Raw genomic sequence first — 18,399 nt, 5'->3', positions numbered from 1 at the left:
GGGGGAGATTTGTAAAACTTTTGTCACTAACAGAACATTCTTGCCAAACCTTATATATAGGCATTCTACTTTCTGTATATGTCTTATCATCTTCGAAGGATTATTATTAGTCCAAGCGAAGCTGGCTTGTTTTTGTCCTTGCTTTTTAAGCAGAAGGGTTTTTTCCTTTCCATTTTTTACTTAATAAGGTGACTTCACTGGACAGAGAGCCAGGCCTGATTCTGGGATCAAATTTAGCTTCAGGCCCTTTCCTAGCTGTGTGATCCTGGGCAACCCTCATTGCCTAGTTCTTACCACTTTTTTGCCTTGGAACAAACACACAATATTGATTCTAAGACAAAAGGTATGGGTTTAAATAAATATATGTAAGGAAATACATTTTTGTATTGTTATTTCCTTTGGGAGATACAAAAGGTATGAAATATAGTTGGGGCAGCTAGGTGGCTCAGTGTATAGAGCCCCTGGCCTGGATTTATAAGGATGTGGGTTTAAATCTGGTTTCATACATACCCTTGTTTTGTTGTGTGATCCTCGGTAAGTCACTTAATCCCAATTGCCTACCCTTTATACTTAGAATTAATTCAAGACAGAAGGTAAAGAGTTTTGTTTTTTATTGACTGATGTCCTTTTAGGTCTCAATAAACAAGGGAAATAGGAAATTTACACTAATAAAATATAAAGGATAAGAAGTTCCATGTAAGTGAGTCAATAAGTTCTACATAAACTATAAGAACCATGAAAAATGGGCAAAGGCCTTCTAAAAAAGTTTTGATAAACAAAGGAAATGGGTATCGGCATAAAAGTAATGGAAAGCAAATGCAAACTCTGCCAAAGAGGAAGCCCAGTGTTTGGTGGAGCATCAAACTGGTCTAGAGAGTTCCCCTGCCTCAAGCTCAGGGTTAATAAGGCACCCCCATGGATCACCCAGTCCAGCCACACCCGAATTTTTATCATCCCTCTGTTTGAAGACCTCCAATGAGGATCTGCACTATTTACCAAAGCAAGCCAGACCCACAGTTCAGGATAGCTAGTTATTAGGAAATATTCCCTTTAAGCTGAAATCTGCCCCTCCCAGCTTTCCCCCAACTCCCCTACTTCTACCCCAAGAGACAAAAACAAAGCGACATTCATGTTTTCCAGATACAAAAAGCTATCCTAGTGCCGTTCAGTCTTCTAGCTAAACTGCTCTAGCTTCCTTAACCAATTCTCATGCAGCCCAGTCTCCAGGCCATTGCCTTCTTCTGAATGGGTTCCCAGGGTATTGATGTTTCTCCTAAGACATGGCCCTCAGAACTGAAACACACTTCCAGATACTGTGCTGAGGGAAGAGGACAGAAGGAATTTCACCCTACCTATGCTTCACCTAAAACAGCATAGCACAGTACTGGCATTTTGGGGCTGCCATCCCCCTCTGTTACAGTTTCCAAGTCCGTTTTTAGTCCACTAAAAACCAAAGACTTCCCATCTTAACTTTTAGCTAGACATCCCCATAATGTATTTGTGCAGTTGATTTTTCTAAGCCCAAGAGCAGGATTTAATATTTATCCTAATTAAGTTGTCCTTAGTTGGTTAGGCTCATCATAGCCTCCCACTGAAGCTCTTCCCCCAACACTCAAGCTAATGCTTTCCCTCATTCTTTAAACCCAGTTGCCAAGAGTTTTTTGTCCCCTCATTTCAGATCATTCCAATCGTGAATGAAGAGGTGGCCTTTCGTGCCAATTTAGAACCTTCAATACCCCTCCTATTTTCAGGTCATCTACAAATTTAATGTATGTATGTATGTATATTATATATGTAGATATTAATTATCTTCCGTGTGGTCTCTGCCTAAAGTCTCTCCAATCCAATCATCTTCCATTTAGCTGTCAAGATGATTATCATTTTAAAGTATGTATCTAGCCTTGGCCCCCTCTTGTTCAATAAGCTACAATAACCTCCCATCACCTGTGGATCAACTATAAACTGTTGGGCATTTAAAGCTCTTCATAACTAGCTCCTTCCTCATTTTCCAATTTTTTCTACATTGTTTTCTACACTCCCCTCTGTGCACTCTGATCTAACCTTATATCCTTGCACTGCCCGTCTATGCCTGGAGTGCTGCTTCCTCCCCTCCCCTCCTGCCTTTGGTTTCCTCAGGCTTTCTTCAATATTTTGTTCCAATAGTACCTTCTGCAAATGGCCTTTCCTGGTCCCTCAGCTTTTTATTTTCCTCCTCTTGGCTTGCCTTTCCTCACACTTGGCATATAATTGTCTAAATATCTAGTTCTTTATATTGCCCCCCACCCCCCGGACAGCCATTCCTTGTGACTGGCCTATAGTTGGCACTTAAGTGTTTATTGACTGAGATTTACTAGGGTCAGAACCATCTTGCCTTGCATTTTAAGGCCTGCTTATTGTTCCCTTGTCTTAAAAAAGGCTAATCCTAGAGGCAGCCAGATAGCTCAGAAGGCCAGGCCTATAGACAAGAGATCCTGATTTCAAATCTGGCCTCAGCCACTTCCTAGCTGTATAACTCTGGGCAAATCACTTGACCCCCTTTCTTTACTACTCTTCTGCCTTGGAATTGATACCTAGTATTGTTTCTAAGATAAAAGGCAAGGTTGTTTTTAAAAAAAATTTATTTAAGCGAATTCTGCTAGCATCCTAAGATATCAATACTTGCTTTTCATTCAAAATGCACTATTTTATGTTGTTTCCCTATTTTTTTGCTGATAAAAGAGTTGCTATGAAGAGGTGTATAGCCCAAGCCCATAAAAGAACTTAAATTTCTACCTCTGGTAATCCGTGCCAATCAGATTGGTGCCGTTCACTGCAAGAATGCGGTCTCCTAAGGAAAGTCTGCCATCAGAAGCTGCTGGGCTGTCCTGGACCAAGTTTTGGATGTAGATGCCGGGAGCATGCAGAGGCGTGTGCTATAAAAGACAGGAATTCAGAACACCACTGGAGGGCAGCAGGGAGCCCTAGCATGTCTGCAGAACCAGAGCCCAGCTGACACTGCAATCTCCCAATAGAAGAAGAGTCTCACTGCTGTGGAACCAACCTGTTATGACTACATAGAACAGCAACGTTCTCACATAGGCTGTGGCTGTTTCTCCCACCTCTGTCCCACTGTATGCACAGAGCAATGATGACAGCAGTGTAATACGTCCATAGACACATGCCTCATTCTCTACAATCCTCACTAGTCAAGGATGGGAAAGTGGTGTGGCACAGTAGACAGAGCTACCTGGAAGCCAGTAAGAAGGGAGGCACATCCCGCCTGAGACTCAGGGGCCGTGTGAGCCAGGCTACTGCCTCTGCCTCTGTCTCTAATCTCCACTGGGGAAGGCAGTTTTCTCTTTGAGGGTTCCCTGTGTCCACTGAAAGCACTGACCTGGGCCAACAAAGGGCACTAAGCTTTAATAAGGAGAACGAAGAAACTTTCTAAAATTTTCAGGTATCCTAATTAACATGGATAACTGAAGGTTTGGTTTAATCAGAACAAAAGTTTGCTGATAAGTTTTTTTAAAATTCTTGGTATGTGATCTCATTTTCCTAGCCATCTTCCACCAGGCTAAAGGGAAAACTGAGCAAAGAATCTCTCTTAGGACACGCTCTCTTCCACAGAAATATCTCTCCACTGACAACAACTTTTAATAGTTTTAAGTGGGAGTTTGAGTAAACTCTTTTTCTTTATCTGATGTGCCATTTTCCCTCCACAGACATAGACATTAATCACCTCCAGCCAATCATTTCCTGAGTGCCTCCCCTTTCAGATTAAATTCATTTTTAAATATAAAAACATGACTATAAAGTAGCAATAATTACATTATTTACTATATCACAAATACTTCCAGTAAATATTTTTAAATAACCACATAGCTATGACTCCCCCTACTCCCCCCCCCCCAGACTTGAAACAAGAAACTTTAGGAATTGTCTAGAAATGAAGGAAACACATCTAAGAGGCTCCATCAGGTATAGCTTTCAGATGGTACACAAGTCAGAAGGCAGTAGTTGGGCCTAAGTGCCTCCAAATCACTCACCAATCCATTTACAAGGCCTATCCCCAGTCCAGTGGGTCCTTTTTCCAACTCCACAACAAAAGCATAACAGAAGTCATCAGTGGCAGAACTGCAGCTGGAAGAAGCGGGGGTAGGATATTCAAAGGGGGTGGAAGAATCTCCTGTATAACCAAGAAAAGATGCCTTGAAATGAAAAAAGCAACAACACATCTGAACATCAAATTAAGAATATATATGCAAACATAAATAACAGATCTTAAGGGTCATTAGTCAATTATCTACCCCCCCCCAAAAAACCCCAAAGTACAGTAAGTGTAGGATACTTATAATAACTTAAGTACCCCTCTACTTAGTACCTCATTTCCAAATATCTTGCTGGCTTCTCACCTAGCACTAAGTAGGGTATGAATTCACTAAGTGGTTTTTGAGCTCCACCACTTAATTCAAGCTTGTGTTGATTCAATCAAAAGGTAGACAAAGGAGACTTAATCCTGTCTTCACAATCAAGTGAGGTACTTAAGTGTTAACCAAAGTTTTAACTCCAACTAGGCAGAGAAAATAAAGGATTCCCTTTTCACAAGTTAAAGACCCAAGAATTTCCTTTTACAAGGTACGTGCTTTGGGGCATATATTTTGCTTCAGAAATTGAACTGTTCTGGAAGTTAAGTTTTCTGAGTTACTTTGTCTTAGAGAAGGGAAGAGCCTTGAAGGCCCATTTTAATTTAGCTTACTTAAATTAAAATTCAACCCAATTTGCGGATTATCTTTGTGATGTTCAGCCAACACAAGATGCCCTATTCACTACTTTCATGGGTATTATAATCACAGAGACAGCCCCATTCCTTTATTTTATATTATTATATTATATCCTTTATTATCTCAGGATTTCCAGCTCTTTAATAAACAGCTGACATAGCTAAATTTTGCTACTTAGATCTTAGTTTCAAACTTTCTGGAATCTGAGAGTTGAAAGGAATTTCATTGGTTACCTTAGTCCACTGGCACTTTGCAAAGAATCTCCTCTATCAATCTGCTAAGTGGTCATTTGGTCTTTGCTTAAAGAACTTGAGTGTGAATGAATTGCTAGTTCCAAGCTTCCCGTTCCACTTTCAATCTGCTATAACTGTTAGGGAATTTCCTTCCATCAATTCAAAGTCTGCTTTTCTCCAGCAATGGTGTCAAACTCAAATAGAAATGGATCCCTCAAGACCACAAATTGATTTAAAAACTCACAAATTAACCTTACGTATGTTGCCTTTTTCAATTATATTTTAATCGTGTTCTGGTTGAAGAGTTTGACACCTCTTACTTTACAGTTTCTACCTTACTCTCCTCAGAGGCCATCTTAATCCCAATTCCTTACTCTCCTCAGAGGCCATCTTAATCCCAATTCCTTACTCTCCTCAGAGGCCATCTTAATCCCAATCTTTAATCTTTCTTAAACATCACAACCCTTCAAATACTTAAAAGAGTGTTCTCATGCCATTTCAACTCATCCCCAGTTCCTTCAACCTCTTTTACGTGACATGGTTTTGTAGGCCTGCTGGTTTCCTTGTTGCCATTTTCTGTGTAGACTTCAGCTTGACTGTCAAGTTATTGAACTGTGATAGCTAGAACTGAACACAGCTCTTTTCTTCGTGTGGCTTAAGGCATTGTCACTCACCGCCTTCTGCAGACTCTCAAAGCAGCACAGCACCATTAGCCTTTTCCACTGTTTAGGCCACACTGTTAAACTCATATTGAACTGTCACACCACTAAAAATAATCCCAAATCTTTCTTATAGGAAATATTTGTCGTTTAGCTGTTTCCCCATGCTGTGTTTGTGAGGCGGGTTCTTCGGTATCCAGGGACCCAGTGGGACATTTCTCCCTCCTCCAGGCCTCTGCAATCTATTCTCCCCCAATCTAAGGCACATGGCAGATTATGCCCAACTATCTCCCCTTTTCTCAGAAGCTATGATTGAGTTTCTCCCAGGGTTCCTACATTTTTACTTCAATAACTATCAGGTACCACCTTATTGATCAGAATGAGGCCCAGAGTAGTAGTTCCCATCATGATTTCCTCAATATGGATAAACTTATCAATCAGGTAAACCATCATTGTATCATCTACTCTGCTTTTAGCACAAGAAGTGTTCCAGAATATATTACAGATAGTTTCAACTTCCTTTTCTTTACATCCAAGTCAAGTATGTGATTTTCCCCCCCTCTGAACTCCTTAAATACTTCTGGTGATCATATCATTCCCTTCAATGCCGATATGCCTTCTTTTTCTCCCTCTACAGATTCTTACCCACATGCTCTCCATCATAGCTAAACCAATGAAGCAAAATTTTCTTACTCTTTTGGTGTGAATCTCTAGTTCATATCCTGTTCATAACTTTGCTTTCAGGAAGAAACAGAACTAATTAGACTCAGGTTTCCCCTCCTGGTTCTGAAAAAAAATGATAGAATCCTGTGTCCCCATGAGACCTTTGGTCATCATGAATGAACTCAGGGGCTGATCAAGGACCCTCAGAAGCAGCTAAAGGCAGGTCCTGGGCACTCGGTTCTTAATTCAGTCAGCGGGCCTCTCTTTTTGTATACACGAACATCTCTACATACTAGTCCACCCTCCCTGGAGTTCATCAAAAAATGGGCCAGATGCTTATTCATCTCTTACCCTTCCTACAGGAAGTATCTGGTGACTCAAGAAAACTCAGGATAGTGACAATTGGACGGGATAAACAAAATGCACAACGTGTACATGGAGGTGGACATGCCCTATAACACTATTAAAACTGGTCTCTATCCCTACAATCAGCTGTTTATAGAACACTCTTCCCCATACAATGACATAGAGCCCAGGAACAAGGTGAAGCCAACAGCCCTGACTGTCCTGGAAACAATCCTTTTCCCTTAGGTTCCATGAGTGGAAAAAATATTTCTCCTCTTCTTGGGGTGGATGGATCCGATGGAAACTTATAGCACCACTGTTTGTTCGAGTGCACTGCAAGCTCCCCAGCTCCCCAGCCCGGGGCCACCCGCACCTTCCTGTGCAGTGCTCTGAGCACTGAGCCCATTCTTCTTCAGCTCCTGGCACGCTTTTTCACAGCTGCCACTAGGCTGGGGAGAATCCTGACTTCGAGGCTCCAAGTTGAGTGGTGTGTTGGGAGGGGTCAGCAGACAGGAGGCATCCCCTTGTGCTATGTTCATCTTCGGGCCGTTCCTGCCCAGGCTGTTCTGTGGCTTTAGCTTCTCCAGGGCAGGGGTTCGACCAGGGGATGGAGTTCGGGAAACCCCACTGGCAGGGACAGATAGGGTTTTGGCTGTTTCTCCAACTGTCTTGCCTGCTGAGCTCACTGAATGCTTTGAATTCAGTTGGTCCCCTACATCCCTGGAAATAACTACACTACTCCGACTTTCTGGATTCCCTTCAGGAATAGTGTGATGCAAGCCCTGAAGAAGAGAAAAGGAGTAGGTCAATTTTGCCATAAAAAGAATAAAAATATCAGGAAGTTTAAAACAACAATGTGAAAGCAAGGCTGAAAAAAAAAGAGGATAAAGTGAAATTAGACCACAGCTACTTCACAGCCACCTCACCCTTCCAAGCACAGAAGGAGATGGCCAGACCTCCCAAGTTGGCCTGATCAAGACTGCCCTCAAATAGTGCCTAAACTGGCAGAGATACTGTCCAGCATAGCTAGGAGATGCTGAAAACATCAGGACCCAAGCAGGTTCTGAATCTCAATTTTGGAGTGGTTAGTGTCATTAGAGATTCTCTTGTCCAACTCTTTCATTTTACCAAACTTACGCCAGGAAAGTCAAGTATTTCCTACAAATTCACAAAGCTAGAATCTAAAGGAGAAACCAGTTCTTTCCCGACTTTAACTCCATAAAACCCAAAGGAACAAATGAGCAATTATTAATCTATTTGGCATGAAGTTTGGCTTGGACAGAATAAAGATTGTGAAACCCAGTGGAACCTCTTTTCTAGGAGACAAATGGATAAAATCTTCCTTATTCCCAGTGGACACAGATTAAAGAGGGAACAAAGAATTGGAAGTTGAGGGGATGCCCATCAGTTGGGGAATGGCTAAACAAGTTGTGGTATACGGCTGTGAAACTATGAACAGATTGATTTTAGAAAAACATAGAAAGACTTGCATAAAATAATGAACAAAATGAGTAAAACCAAGAGAATGTGGTATAGAGCAACAGCAACATTGTTTGAAGAGTAATTGTGAATATCCACCTTTGGAGAAAAAATAATGGAAGTATGCATGGTATAATTTTATATACACAGACAGAGACATCCACAAAACACCCCTTTTGTCAAATGGTAGCCTTCTCTAATGTGGGGTGGAGGTGAGGAAAAGAAACAGATAAGGGAAAAAGTTCTGAATTTGTGCAATATATGAGAGCCTTCAGCTCAGACTCCATATTGATGGTAGAGTTCAAAGAGCCAAATGCTGGAGATCAAAGATTTCTGCAAACACTATGAAAGATGACAAGCACAGAATCTATAGAAACTTCATTATCATCTTGGAAAAAAAAATAGGCCTGCAAAGTGAACCTTCTGAATTGCTCTTTTGTTTCTCCCACCCATTTTTATATTTCATAGAAAGGAACTCCATCTTATAATCTCAAGGCCTAATGGGCCCCAGCATCCTGGGGTGAGAAGGGGGTCTCAGAAGTACCTTAATTAGCCCCTGCCATATCCAAGGAGTTAAGGGCTCAGCGGGGAAGGGCTGGAGCCAAGTAAGAAAATTCTCAGAACCTACTGCCACGTGGACATTCTTAGCAAAGGCAAGAAAACTGACAGCCCTTCTTAAGCAGGATCTACCAAGGTTACCTTCAGATTTTCAGGTTCAGGGCCTTTAGCATGGGAGGATTTGCTCTGCAGGCTCCACAGGAAGTGACGAATATAAAGAAGGTGCCGGTAAATATTATCATCCAGGCATTCCACTTCCAAGTCTACCTTGAACCCACCACTTGGCAAAACGATAGGTGGATGGTTATCATAAGACTCCAGGACATCCTCTGTAAAAAGAAAATTAGCAAAAGTCCAAATTAGCTGCCTTGGTAGCAACACTAACTCGCCTCCTACTTTTGGCCACATTCTTCTGTTTACTTTTTGAGAGAAGAACTACATCATTTTATGCAAACTCAACACATACGCATTCAGGTAGATAAGATTGGCAATCGAAAGAAACAATGGCAGAAAAATACTTCAGATAAACATTTTTAATTACTCACTAAATCTGTGCCATTTTCCTAAGTAGTATAAAGTCTTGTAGCAGTTCAACCAATCACACTCATTTTTACTCTGAGAAGTGATTATTACACTGTGACGCCTCCCTTTGCCTCAAATGTTAGCACTTTGTCTGGAGTTCTCCCTTGTAACGAGTTATGTCCAAATCAGAGCAATGCTTCTCTTTTGCTTCATTAATGCTAGTTAGTTATTCAGAATGACCCCTAAGAACAAGAGCAATGTGCTGGTAGCTGTCATAAGTACCTACACATATTTTTGTAGGAAATGCTTATTAAATAATGGAGTTCACTATTATGCAAGATTTTCAAATTACTCAAAGGGTCTTAGAACATATTGGTCACATGAAATGAGGTCCTGCCATATTCCTGGTGGCGCATATCCATAGACAAGAAGTATTGCTGGGGAATGAATAGTTCCTAAACCTACCTATTTTCCATACAAAAGGGGCAGATATAGACTAAAATAGGACTTACAGATATCACAATAATTTACCAAGCACCTTCTGGCTACAAAGGCATGAGAGATGATGATACACGGGTTATATAAAAAATGGTTCTTGCCTTCGGCCCAACCCACCTAATTAGGAGAGCTCCCTGCCAAAAACTAGTTATTACAAGACTTGCCAACAACTGCAGGATGACACAAAGACACATCTAAAGGTCCCATGCAATTCTTCATCTTTAAAGGCCTGTATTTCCCCTCATTAGATCAGAATTAAACCTAAATATGGGACAGTGGACACTGAATATCAATCTTCATGGAAGAGAAAAAGAGGAATGCTGTATCTCAAGCTGACTTCGGACCTCCTTTTTCTTATTGATATCTTCTTTTCTTTATTTCTCAGTATATTTCTTCTCCCTTCCCCACCAGGAAAGCCATCCCTTATATCAAGGAAAAAAGAAAGAAAAAAGTCCATTGAAACTAACCAAAGCATCAAAGCAAGTCTGACAGAATTTGATGTATTGAACTTCTATAATCCCTCCACCTCTGCAAAGAATAGAAAGGATATATTTACACATTTCCCTTTTGGATTCAACATTGTTCATTATAATTACATAGTGCTGTTTCAATACTATGGTTATTCTTTCTATTTACATTATTGCAGTCAAGTGCATATTGTTCTCCTGGCTTTGCGTATTTTTAAAATTTTTATTTATTTTTATTTTTTTTCTAATTTAAACATTATTTTATTTGGTTATTTCCAAACAATATTCCTTGGAAACAAAGATCCTTTTCTTATCCCCCCACCCCCCACTGCCCCTCCACTAGCCAATGCCTGATTCCACTGGGTATCACATGTGTCCTTGCTTCCAACCCATTTCCATGTTGTTGGTATTTGTATTAGGTTGTTCATTTAGAGTCTCTCCTCATTCCTGTCCCTTCCACCCCTGTAGTCAAGCAGTTGCTTAACTTCGGTGTTTTTACTCCCACCGTTTGTCCTTTGCTTGTGGATAGTGTTTTTTTCTCCTGGATCCCTGCAGATTGTTCAGGGACACTGCATTGACACTAATGGAGAAGTCCATTACGTTTTCTTGTATCACAGTGTATCAGTCTCTGTGTACAATGTTTTCCTGGTTCTGCTCCTCTCGCTCTGCATCAATTCCTGGAGGTTGTTCCATTTCCTATGGAATTCCTCCACTTTATTATTCCTTTGAGCACAATAGTATTCCATCACCAACATATACCACAATTTGTTCAGCCATTTCCCAATTGAAGGGCATCCCCTCATTTTCCAATTTTTGGCCACCACAAAGAGTGCAGCTATGAATATTCTTGTACAAGTCTTTGTGTCCATTATCTCTTTGGGGTACAGACCCAGCAGTGCTATGGCTGGATCAAATGCAGATATTCTTTTATCGCCCTTTGGACATAGTTCCAAATTGCCCTCCAGAATGGTTGGATCAATTCACAACTCCACCAGCAATGAATTAATGTCCCGACTTTGCCACATCCCCTCCAGCATTCATTACTTTCCTTTGCTGTGGTTTTGCGTATTTTATTTTACTTCACTTCACAGGCCTTTTCACCTGGTTATTCTTTATTTTGACTTTCAACAAGAACTCATGTACCAAAATATATTTAGTCATTACCTAATCAATTGGCATTTATCAATCAACAATCACATATTAAGTATCTACTACATGCCATGTACTGTGCAGGGCAATGGAGATGTAAATATGAAAAATGAAGCCAAGTTCACTCTTTTTTTTTGGTAAACATTCCATCTTGGAATCAATACTATGTATTAGTTCTAAGGCAGAAGAGCCCTAAGGGCTAGACAATGGGGGTTAAGTGACTTGCCCAGGGTCACACAGCTAGGGAGTGTCTGAGGCCAGATTTGAACCCAGGACCTCCCATCTCTGGGCCTGTCTCAATCCACTGAGCCACCCAGCTGTTCCCTAACGTCTACTCTCTTTCTTTCTTTCTTTCTTTCTTTCTTTCTTTCTTTCTTTCTTTCTTTCTTTCTTTCTTTCTTTCTTTCTTTCTTTCTTTCTTTCTTTCTTTCTTTCTTTTTTTTCATTTAGTCAATTTAGAACATTATTCCTCGGGTTACAATAATCACATTATTTCCCTCCTTCCCCTCCATCCACTCTTCCCACAGCCCACACACAATTTCATTGGGTATTACTTGTGTCCTTGATCAGAACCTATTTCCATGTTGTTGTTTACACTAGGATGTTCATTTAGAGTCTACATCCCCAGCCATATCCCTTCAATCCATGTATTCAAGCAGTTGTTTTTCTTTTGTGTTTCTACTCCCATAGTCCTTCCTCTGAATGTGGATAGTGGTTTTTCTCGTGGATTCCTCCAGGTTGTTCAGGATCACTGCATTGCCACTAATGGAGAAGTCCATTACATTCGATTGTACCACAGTGTTTCAGTCTCTCTGTACAATATTTTCCTGGTTCTACTCCTTTCACTCTGCATCAATTCCTGGAGGTTGTTCCAGTCTCCATGGAATTCCTCCACTTTTAGCACAATAGTATTCCATCACCAGCATATACCACAATTTGTTCAGCCATTCTCCAATTGAAGGGCATCCCCTCATTTTCCAATTTTTTGCCACCACAAAGAGCACAGCTATGAATATTCTTGTACAAGTCTTTTTCCTTATTATTTCTTTGTGGTACAAACCCAGCAGTACTATGGCTGGATCAAAGGGTAGACAGTCTTTTGTCGCCCTTTGGGCATAGTTCCAAATTTCCCTCCAGAATAGCTGGATCAATTCACAACTCCACCAGCAATGAATTAATGTCCCTACTTTGCCACATCCCCTCCAGCATTCACTACTTTCCTTTGCTGTCACGTTAGCCAATCTGCTAGGTGTGAGGCAATACCTCAGAGTTGTTTTGATTTCCATCTCTCTGATTATCAGAGATTTAGAACACTTTTTCACGTGCTTATTAATAGTTTTGATTTCTTTAACTGAAAACTGCCTATTCATGTCCCTTGCCCATTTATCAATGGCTTGATTTTTTATACAATTGGTTTAGCTCTTTATAAATTTGAGTCTTTCCCTTCCCAAAGGTCTGACATGTATACTATTCTGTGTTTGCCTAATTTGCTTATAGTTTCTTCTTTATATTCAGGTCATTCACCCATTCTGAGTTTATCTTGGTGTAGGGTGTAAGATGTTGATCCAAGCCTAATCTCTCCCATACTTTCTCCCAATTTTCCCAGCAGTTTTTATCAAATAGTGGGTTTTTGTCCCAAAAGCTGGGATCTTTGGGTTTATCACAGACTGTCTTGTTGAGGTCACTTACCCCAAGTCTATTCCACTGATCCTCCTTTCTGTCTCTTAGCCAGTACCAAATTGTTTTGATGACCACTGCTTTTTAGTATAGTTTGAGATCTGGGACTGCAAGGCCACCTTCCTTTGTATTTTTTTTTTCATTATTTCCCTGGATATCCTTGACCCTTTGTTCTTTCAAATGAACTTTGTTATGTTTTTTTCTAATTCATTAACAAAGTACTTTGGTAGTTCAATGGGTTTGGCGCTAAATAAGTAAATTAATTTGAGGTCATTTTTATTATAGCTTCTTCCACCCATGAGCAGTTAATGTTTTTCCAATTGTTTAGATCTAATTTTAATTGTGTGGAGAGTGTTTTGTAGTTGTGTTTATATAGTTCCTGTGTTTGTCTCTGCAGATAGATTCCTAAGTATTTTATACTGTCTAGGGTGGTTTCTAATTCTTGCTGTTGAGATGTGCTGATGACTTATGTGGGTTTATTTTGTATCCTGCAACTTTACTAAAGTTATTATTTCGACTAGCTTTTTAGTTGATTCTCTAGGATTCTTTAAGTAAGACCATCATATCATCCCCAAAGAGTGATAGCTTGGTCTCCTCATTGTCAATTTTAATACCTTCAATTTCTTTTTCTTCTCTAATTGCTACTGCTATTGTTTCTAGTACAATGTTAAATAATAGAGGTGGTAATGGGCATCCTTGTTTCACTCCTGATCTTATTGGGAAGGTTTCTAGTTTGTCCCTATTGCAGATGGTGTTGGCTAATGGTTTTAGATATATACTGTTTATTATTATTAGGAAAGGCGCTTCTATTCCTATACTTTCTAGGGTTTTCAATAGGAATGAGTGTTGTATTTTGTTAAAGGCTTTTTCTGCGTCTATTGAGATAAACATGTGATTTTTGACGGTTTGCTTGTTAAGATGGTCAATTATGTGGATAATTTTCCTAATATTGAACCATCCTTATATTCCTGGTATGAATCCTACCTGGTCATAGTGAATAACCCTTGTGATCACTTGCTGGAGTCTTTTTGCTAGTATCCTGTTTAAGATTTTTGCATCTATGTTCATTAAGGAGATTGGTCTATAATTTTCTTTCTCTGTTTTTGACCTGCCTGGCTTTGGAATCAGTTCCATATTTGTGTCATAAAATGAATCTGGTAGAATTCCTTCTTTGCTTATTCTGTCAAACAGTTTGTATAATATTGGGATTAGCTGTTCTTTGAATGTTTGATAGAATTCACTTGTGAATCCATCTAGACCTGGGGATTTTTTCTTAGGGAGTTCTTTGATAGCTTGTTCAATTTCTTTTTCTGATATGGGGTTGTTTAGGTATTCTATTTCTTTCTCTGTTAGTCTAGGTAATTTATATTTTTGTAAATATTCATCCATGTCACCTAGATTGCCATATTTATTGCTGTATAATTGGGCATAATAATTTTTAATGATTGCCTTAATTTCCTCTTCATTAGAAGTGAGGTCTCCCTTTTCATCTTGGATACTGTCAATTTGGCTTTCTTCTTTCCTTTTTTTAAATTAGACTGACCAGTACTTTATTTTATTTTTCAAAGTACCAGCTTCTAGTCTTATTTATTAAATCAAGAGTTCTTTGACTTTCAATTTTATTAATTTCTCCTTTGATTTTTAGGATCTCTAATTTAGTCTTCATCTGAGGATTTTTAATTTGTTCACTTTCTAGTCTTTTAATTTGCATGCCCAATTCATTGACCTCTACCCTACCTAATTTGTTAATATATGAACTCAAGGATATTAATTTTCCCCCAAGTACTACTTTGGCTACATCCCATAGATTTTGAAAGGATGTCTTATCATTGTCATTTTCTTCAATTAAGTTATTGTTTCTATGATTTGTTCTTTAGCCAATTTTGGAGAATTGTATTGTTTAATTTCCAACTAATTTTTTATTTGCCTCTCCATGTACCTTTACTATTTATTATTTTCATTGCATTGTGGTCTGAGAAGGTTGCATCTATTATTTCTTCTCTTTTGCACTTGTTTGCAATGTTTTTATACCCTTCTTAATGTCCACTCTTAAGAAGCTTGATTTCTAATTCTTTGGGACCATGAAAACCACTGCTCCAAACATTTTGGTATATACTGGGGTCTATGACCTCCTGAGGATGACAACTACCAGTGGGATCTCTGGATCAAGGATATGGACATTTTAGTCACTTTCATATCAGGTTTCCATGTTGTCTTACAAAACTGTAAGATCAATTCCCACCTTCATCCATAGTGCATTAGTGTACCTATTCTTCCACACCCTCTACAACACTGACTAGGGACACCTTGTTTTGCCTTTGAACCTTGTCTAGGTGTGAAGTGACCAGGCCAAACCATAAGTACATTTGTATTGGCTCTTCTGCTGTGCAACCTAATATTCCTGTGGGATAGAAAGCTATACGTCATTTGTATGGGGTGAAAAGCAGGTGAGATAAGTAATTGAAAAATGTTATAGTAGACTTATGATCTCCTTGATGCCTTTTTTTCCCTCTTATAGTACAGATCACATAGTGGGAGAGAATTTGGAGCTCAAAAAAAATTTTTAAAGGAATGCTTAGATAATGCTTTTACATGTAATTGGAGGAAAAGAAAATATTTTTTTTAACTGTGAAGATCATATGCATATCTAAGCCATCTCCTCCTGTGCAATTCTAATTCTAGTTCATGTTCTCCTATGATCCTGTAGAGAAGAACTAAAATATGCCTCAAGTCTTTTTGCATTTCATAGAAGCCAGTGCAGAAGGCAAACTGCCTCTGGTACTCTTTATTCTTTATACAGGCCAGGTGCCTCCTCCTTTTTAAATTCTGTCTTTTCCTGATGATGGTGGAGGTCTTGAGAAAGGTTGTTTCAGATTTGTCCAGTCACTCTGCATTATTGTCTGGTGTCCTCTGATTCACTTCATTTAGTTACCCATTGCTGCAGAAGCTCAAGGAAGCTGTATACTCTGAGGAATACTTTTTATTTGTTTTTCTTTATGCTTTCCCATGGCCAAAGAATTCATCTGCTAGTGGTGATATTAATTGGGATGAAATTCTCTAAACCCTTTTGTCATGTCCTAACCTACTGAAGTTATACTTCTGGCATAGCTTTTGTGAGCACATGCAACAAAGAGATGGCCAAATAATTGTAATCAACTTCTCGATGCTTTAAGGAAGCCCTACAAATTCTGAACAGAGCCACAGGACCTTAGTTGGCATTGTGGTTCTGCCACTTACCACCTATGTGAGCTTGGGCAAGTTACTTACCTTCAGGCCTCTTTTTCACATCCATAAAATGAGAGAATTGAACTAAGTGATTTCTAAGTTCCCTTGCAGCTCTAGATCTATGAATCCATATAGATGCTTTTCCATTTGCTGTCAAAATTGGATATGAATAGGAACTCACCTGTCCTGAAGGCTTTGGGTCTGTCTTCATCTAGAGGCTCCCAGGCAGTCACAGAACCAATGTCAGACGCTAGCTGGTACCGAGTCAACAACCGATGCAGTTGAGCAGGGTTTAGTTCTGGAAACTGAGTCCTCAGGGATGACCAGGTCATCTGAGTGATAAGAGGAAGCTCTAGGAGTCAAGGCCTCAAAATGGTATGAGGGAAGCAGGGAGTTAGACCAAAAAGGGGTACACCAACATTTACATCTTTTACCTCATGATCTTTATATGCAGGGTATGGGGGGGGGGCAGACATAATGCTAGTTCTCAGGGGAGATCAGATGACTCTGATGTGGCCATAATACCCACATGGAAGACTTGACTTTTTCTCAAGGTACCACCCTGGTCAATGCACCTGTATGCTAGAGAGGTTGAAAGGACGAGGGGGAGAATTCAAGGTAACATTAAACACATACATGCACATTTGTTTAAGATAATGTCATATACTGGACCAATAGAAAACACTTCTGTGTTATTCTTTCTGTGGTCAAGTCAATTTTTGGTAAGTATTTGCAAGGCTTATTTTCAATGGGCCAAGTGTTAAATTCAGTAGCAATCTTAGGCCATTAGGAGAATTAACTAGGAAAACTGCCTGATTTGGAAAGTCATCTTTCCTACCTACCCAGAGAATGTTAACATTTTATTACAGAATGGAGGAAAACATTAATTTATAAACATATCAACATATATAAGGGTATAAAGGTTTTCAAGGGTATAAACATACCCTTGAAAGTAAAGTGAGAAAATTTCTATAGACTGTAAACTACTTATAAAGCTATTTTAGGTCTTGATGTCCTTTTGGGCATGCTAATCTAATCAGTTAAAAAAAAACCCAAGTATACCTGTCAGATCTATGGGAAAGGAAAGAATTTAAGACGAAGCAAGAAATAGAGAATATTACAAAATATAAAATGAATAATCTTGATTACATTAAATTAAAAAGGGTTTGTGAATCAAAACCAATGCAACCAAAATTAGAAGGGAAGAAACAAATTGGGGGAAAATTTTCGTAACAAAAACCTCTGACAAAGATCTCATTTCTCAAAAATATAAGGAACTAAATGAATTGTACAAAAAATCAAGTCATTCCCCAATTGATAAATGATCAAGGGACATGAATAGGCAGTTTTCAGATAAAGAAATCAAAACTATAAATAAGCATATGAAAAAGTATTCTAAAACTCTTTAAAAATTAGAGAAATGCAAATCAAAATAACTCTGAGGTACCACCTCACACCTAGCAGACTGGCTAATATGACAGCAAATGAAAGTAATAAATGTTGGAGATGATGTGGCAAAATTGGGACACTAATACATTGCTGGTAGAGTTATAAATTCATCCAACTATTCTGAAAGGCAATTTTGAACTATGTTCAAAGGGCTTTAAAAGACTGTCTGCCCTTTGATCCAGCCATAGCACTGCTGGGTTTGTACCCCAAAGAGATAATAAGGAAAAAGACACGTACAAGAATATTCATAGCTGCGCTCTTTGTGGTGGCCAAAAATTGGAAAATGAGGGGATGCCCTTCAATTGGGGAATGGCTGAACAAATTGTGGTATATGCTGGTGATGGAATACTATTGTGCTGAAAGGAATAATGAAGTGGAGGAATTCCATGGGAACTGGAACCACCTCCAAGAAGTGATGCAGAGTGAGAGGAGCAGAACCAAGAGAACCTTATACACAGAGACTGATACACTGTGGCACAATGGAATGTAATCAGCTTCTCTCCTAGCAGCAATGCAATGATCCAGGACAACTTTGAGGGATCTATGAGAAAAAATGCTATCTACATTCAGAGAAAGAACTGTGGGAGTAGAAACACAAAAGAAAAACATTTGCTTGATCACATGGGTCGATGGGGATATGATTAGGGATGTAGACTCTAAATAATCACTCTATTGCAAATGTTAATAATATGGAAATCTGGATCAATGATACATG

The 18,399-nt window shown here is 39.3% G+C and overlaps 1 protein-coding gene across 4 annotated transcripts in view; it reads right to left on the bottom strand.

Annotated features, from left to right (window-relative positions):
- Positions 1 to 18,399, bottom strand: part of RADIL (Rap associating with DIL domain) — a 117,937-nt gene that overhangs the window by 1,930 nt on the left and 97,608 nt on the right. For all 4 annotated transcript variants that reach the window (XM_056806460.1, XM_007498431.3, XM_056806461.1 and 1 more), the window contains 5 exons: positions 16,417 to 16,567; positions 8,839 to 9,026; positions 7,034 to 7,442; positions 4,026 to 4,165; positions 2,773 to 2,912 (listed from right to left, as the gene is read on the bottom strand). In XM_056806460.1, coding sequence (XP_056662438.1) covers positions 2,773 to 2,912; positions 4,026 to 4,165; positions 7,034 to 7,442; positions 8,839 to 9,026; positions 16,417 to 16,567 — 1,028 coding nt within the window. The remainder of the gene's footprint in view (positions 1 to 2,772; positions 2,913 to 4,025; positions 4,166 to 7,033; positions 7,443 to 8,838; positions 9,027 to 16,416; positions 16,568 to 18,399) is intronic.

Source organism: Monodelphis domestica, chromosome 7, assembly GCF_027887165.1.
Source record: "Monodelphis domestica isolate mMonDom1 chromosome 7, mMonDom1.pri, whole genome shotgun sequence".
NCBI classification, from domain to species: domain Eukaryota; kingdom Metazoa; phylum Chordata; class Mammalia; order Didelphimorphia; family Didelphidae; genus Monodelphis; species Monodelphis domestica.
This window is presented reverse-complemented; position numbering and strand designations above follow the sequence as displayed.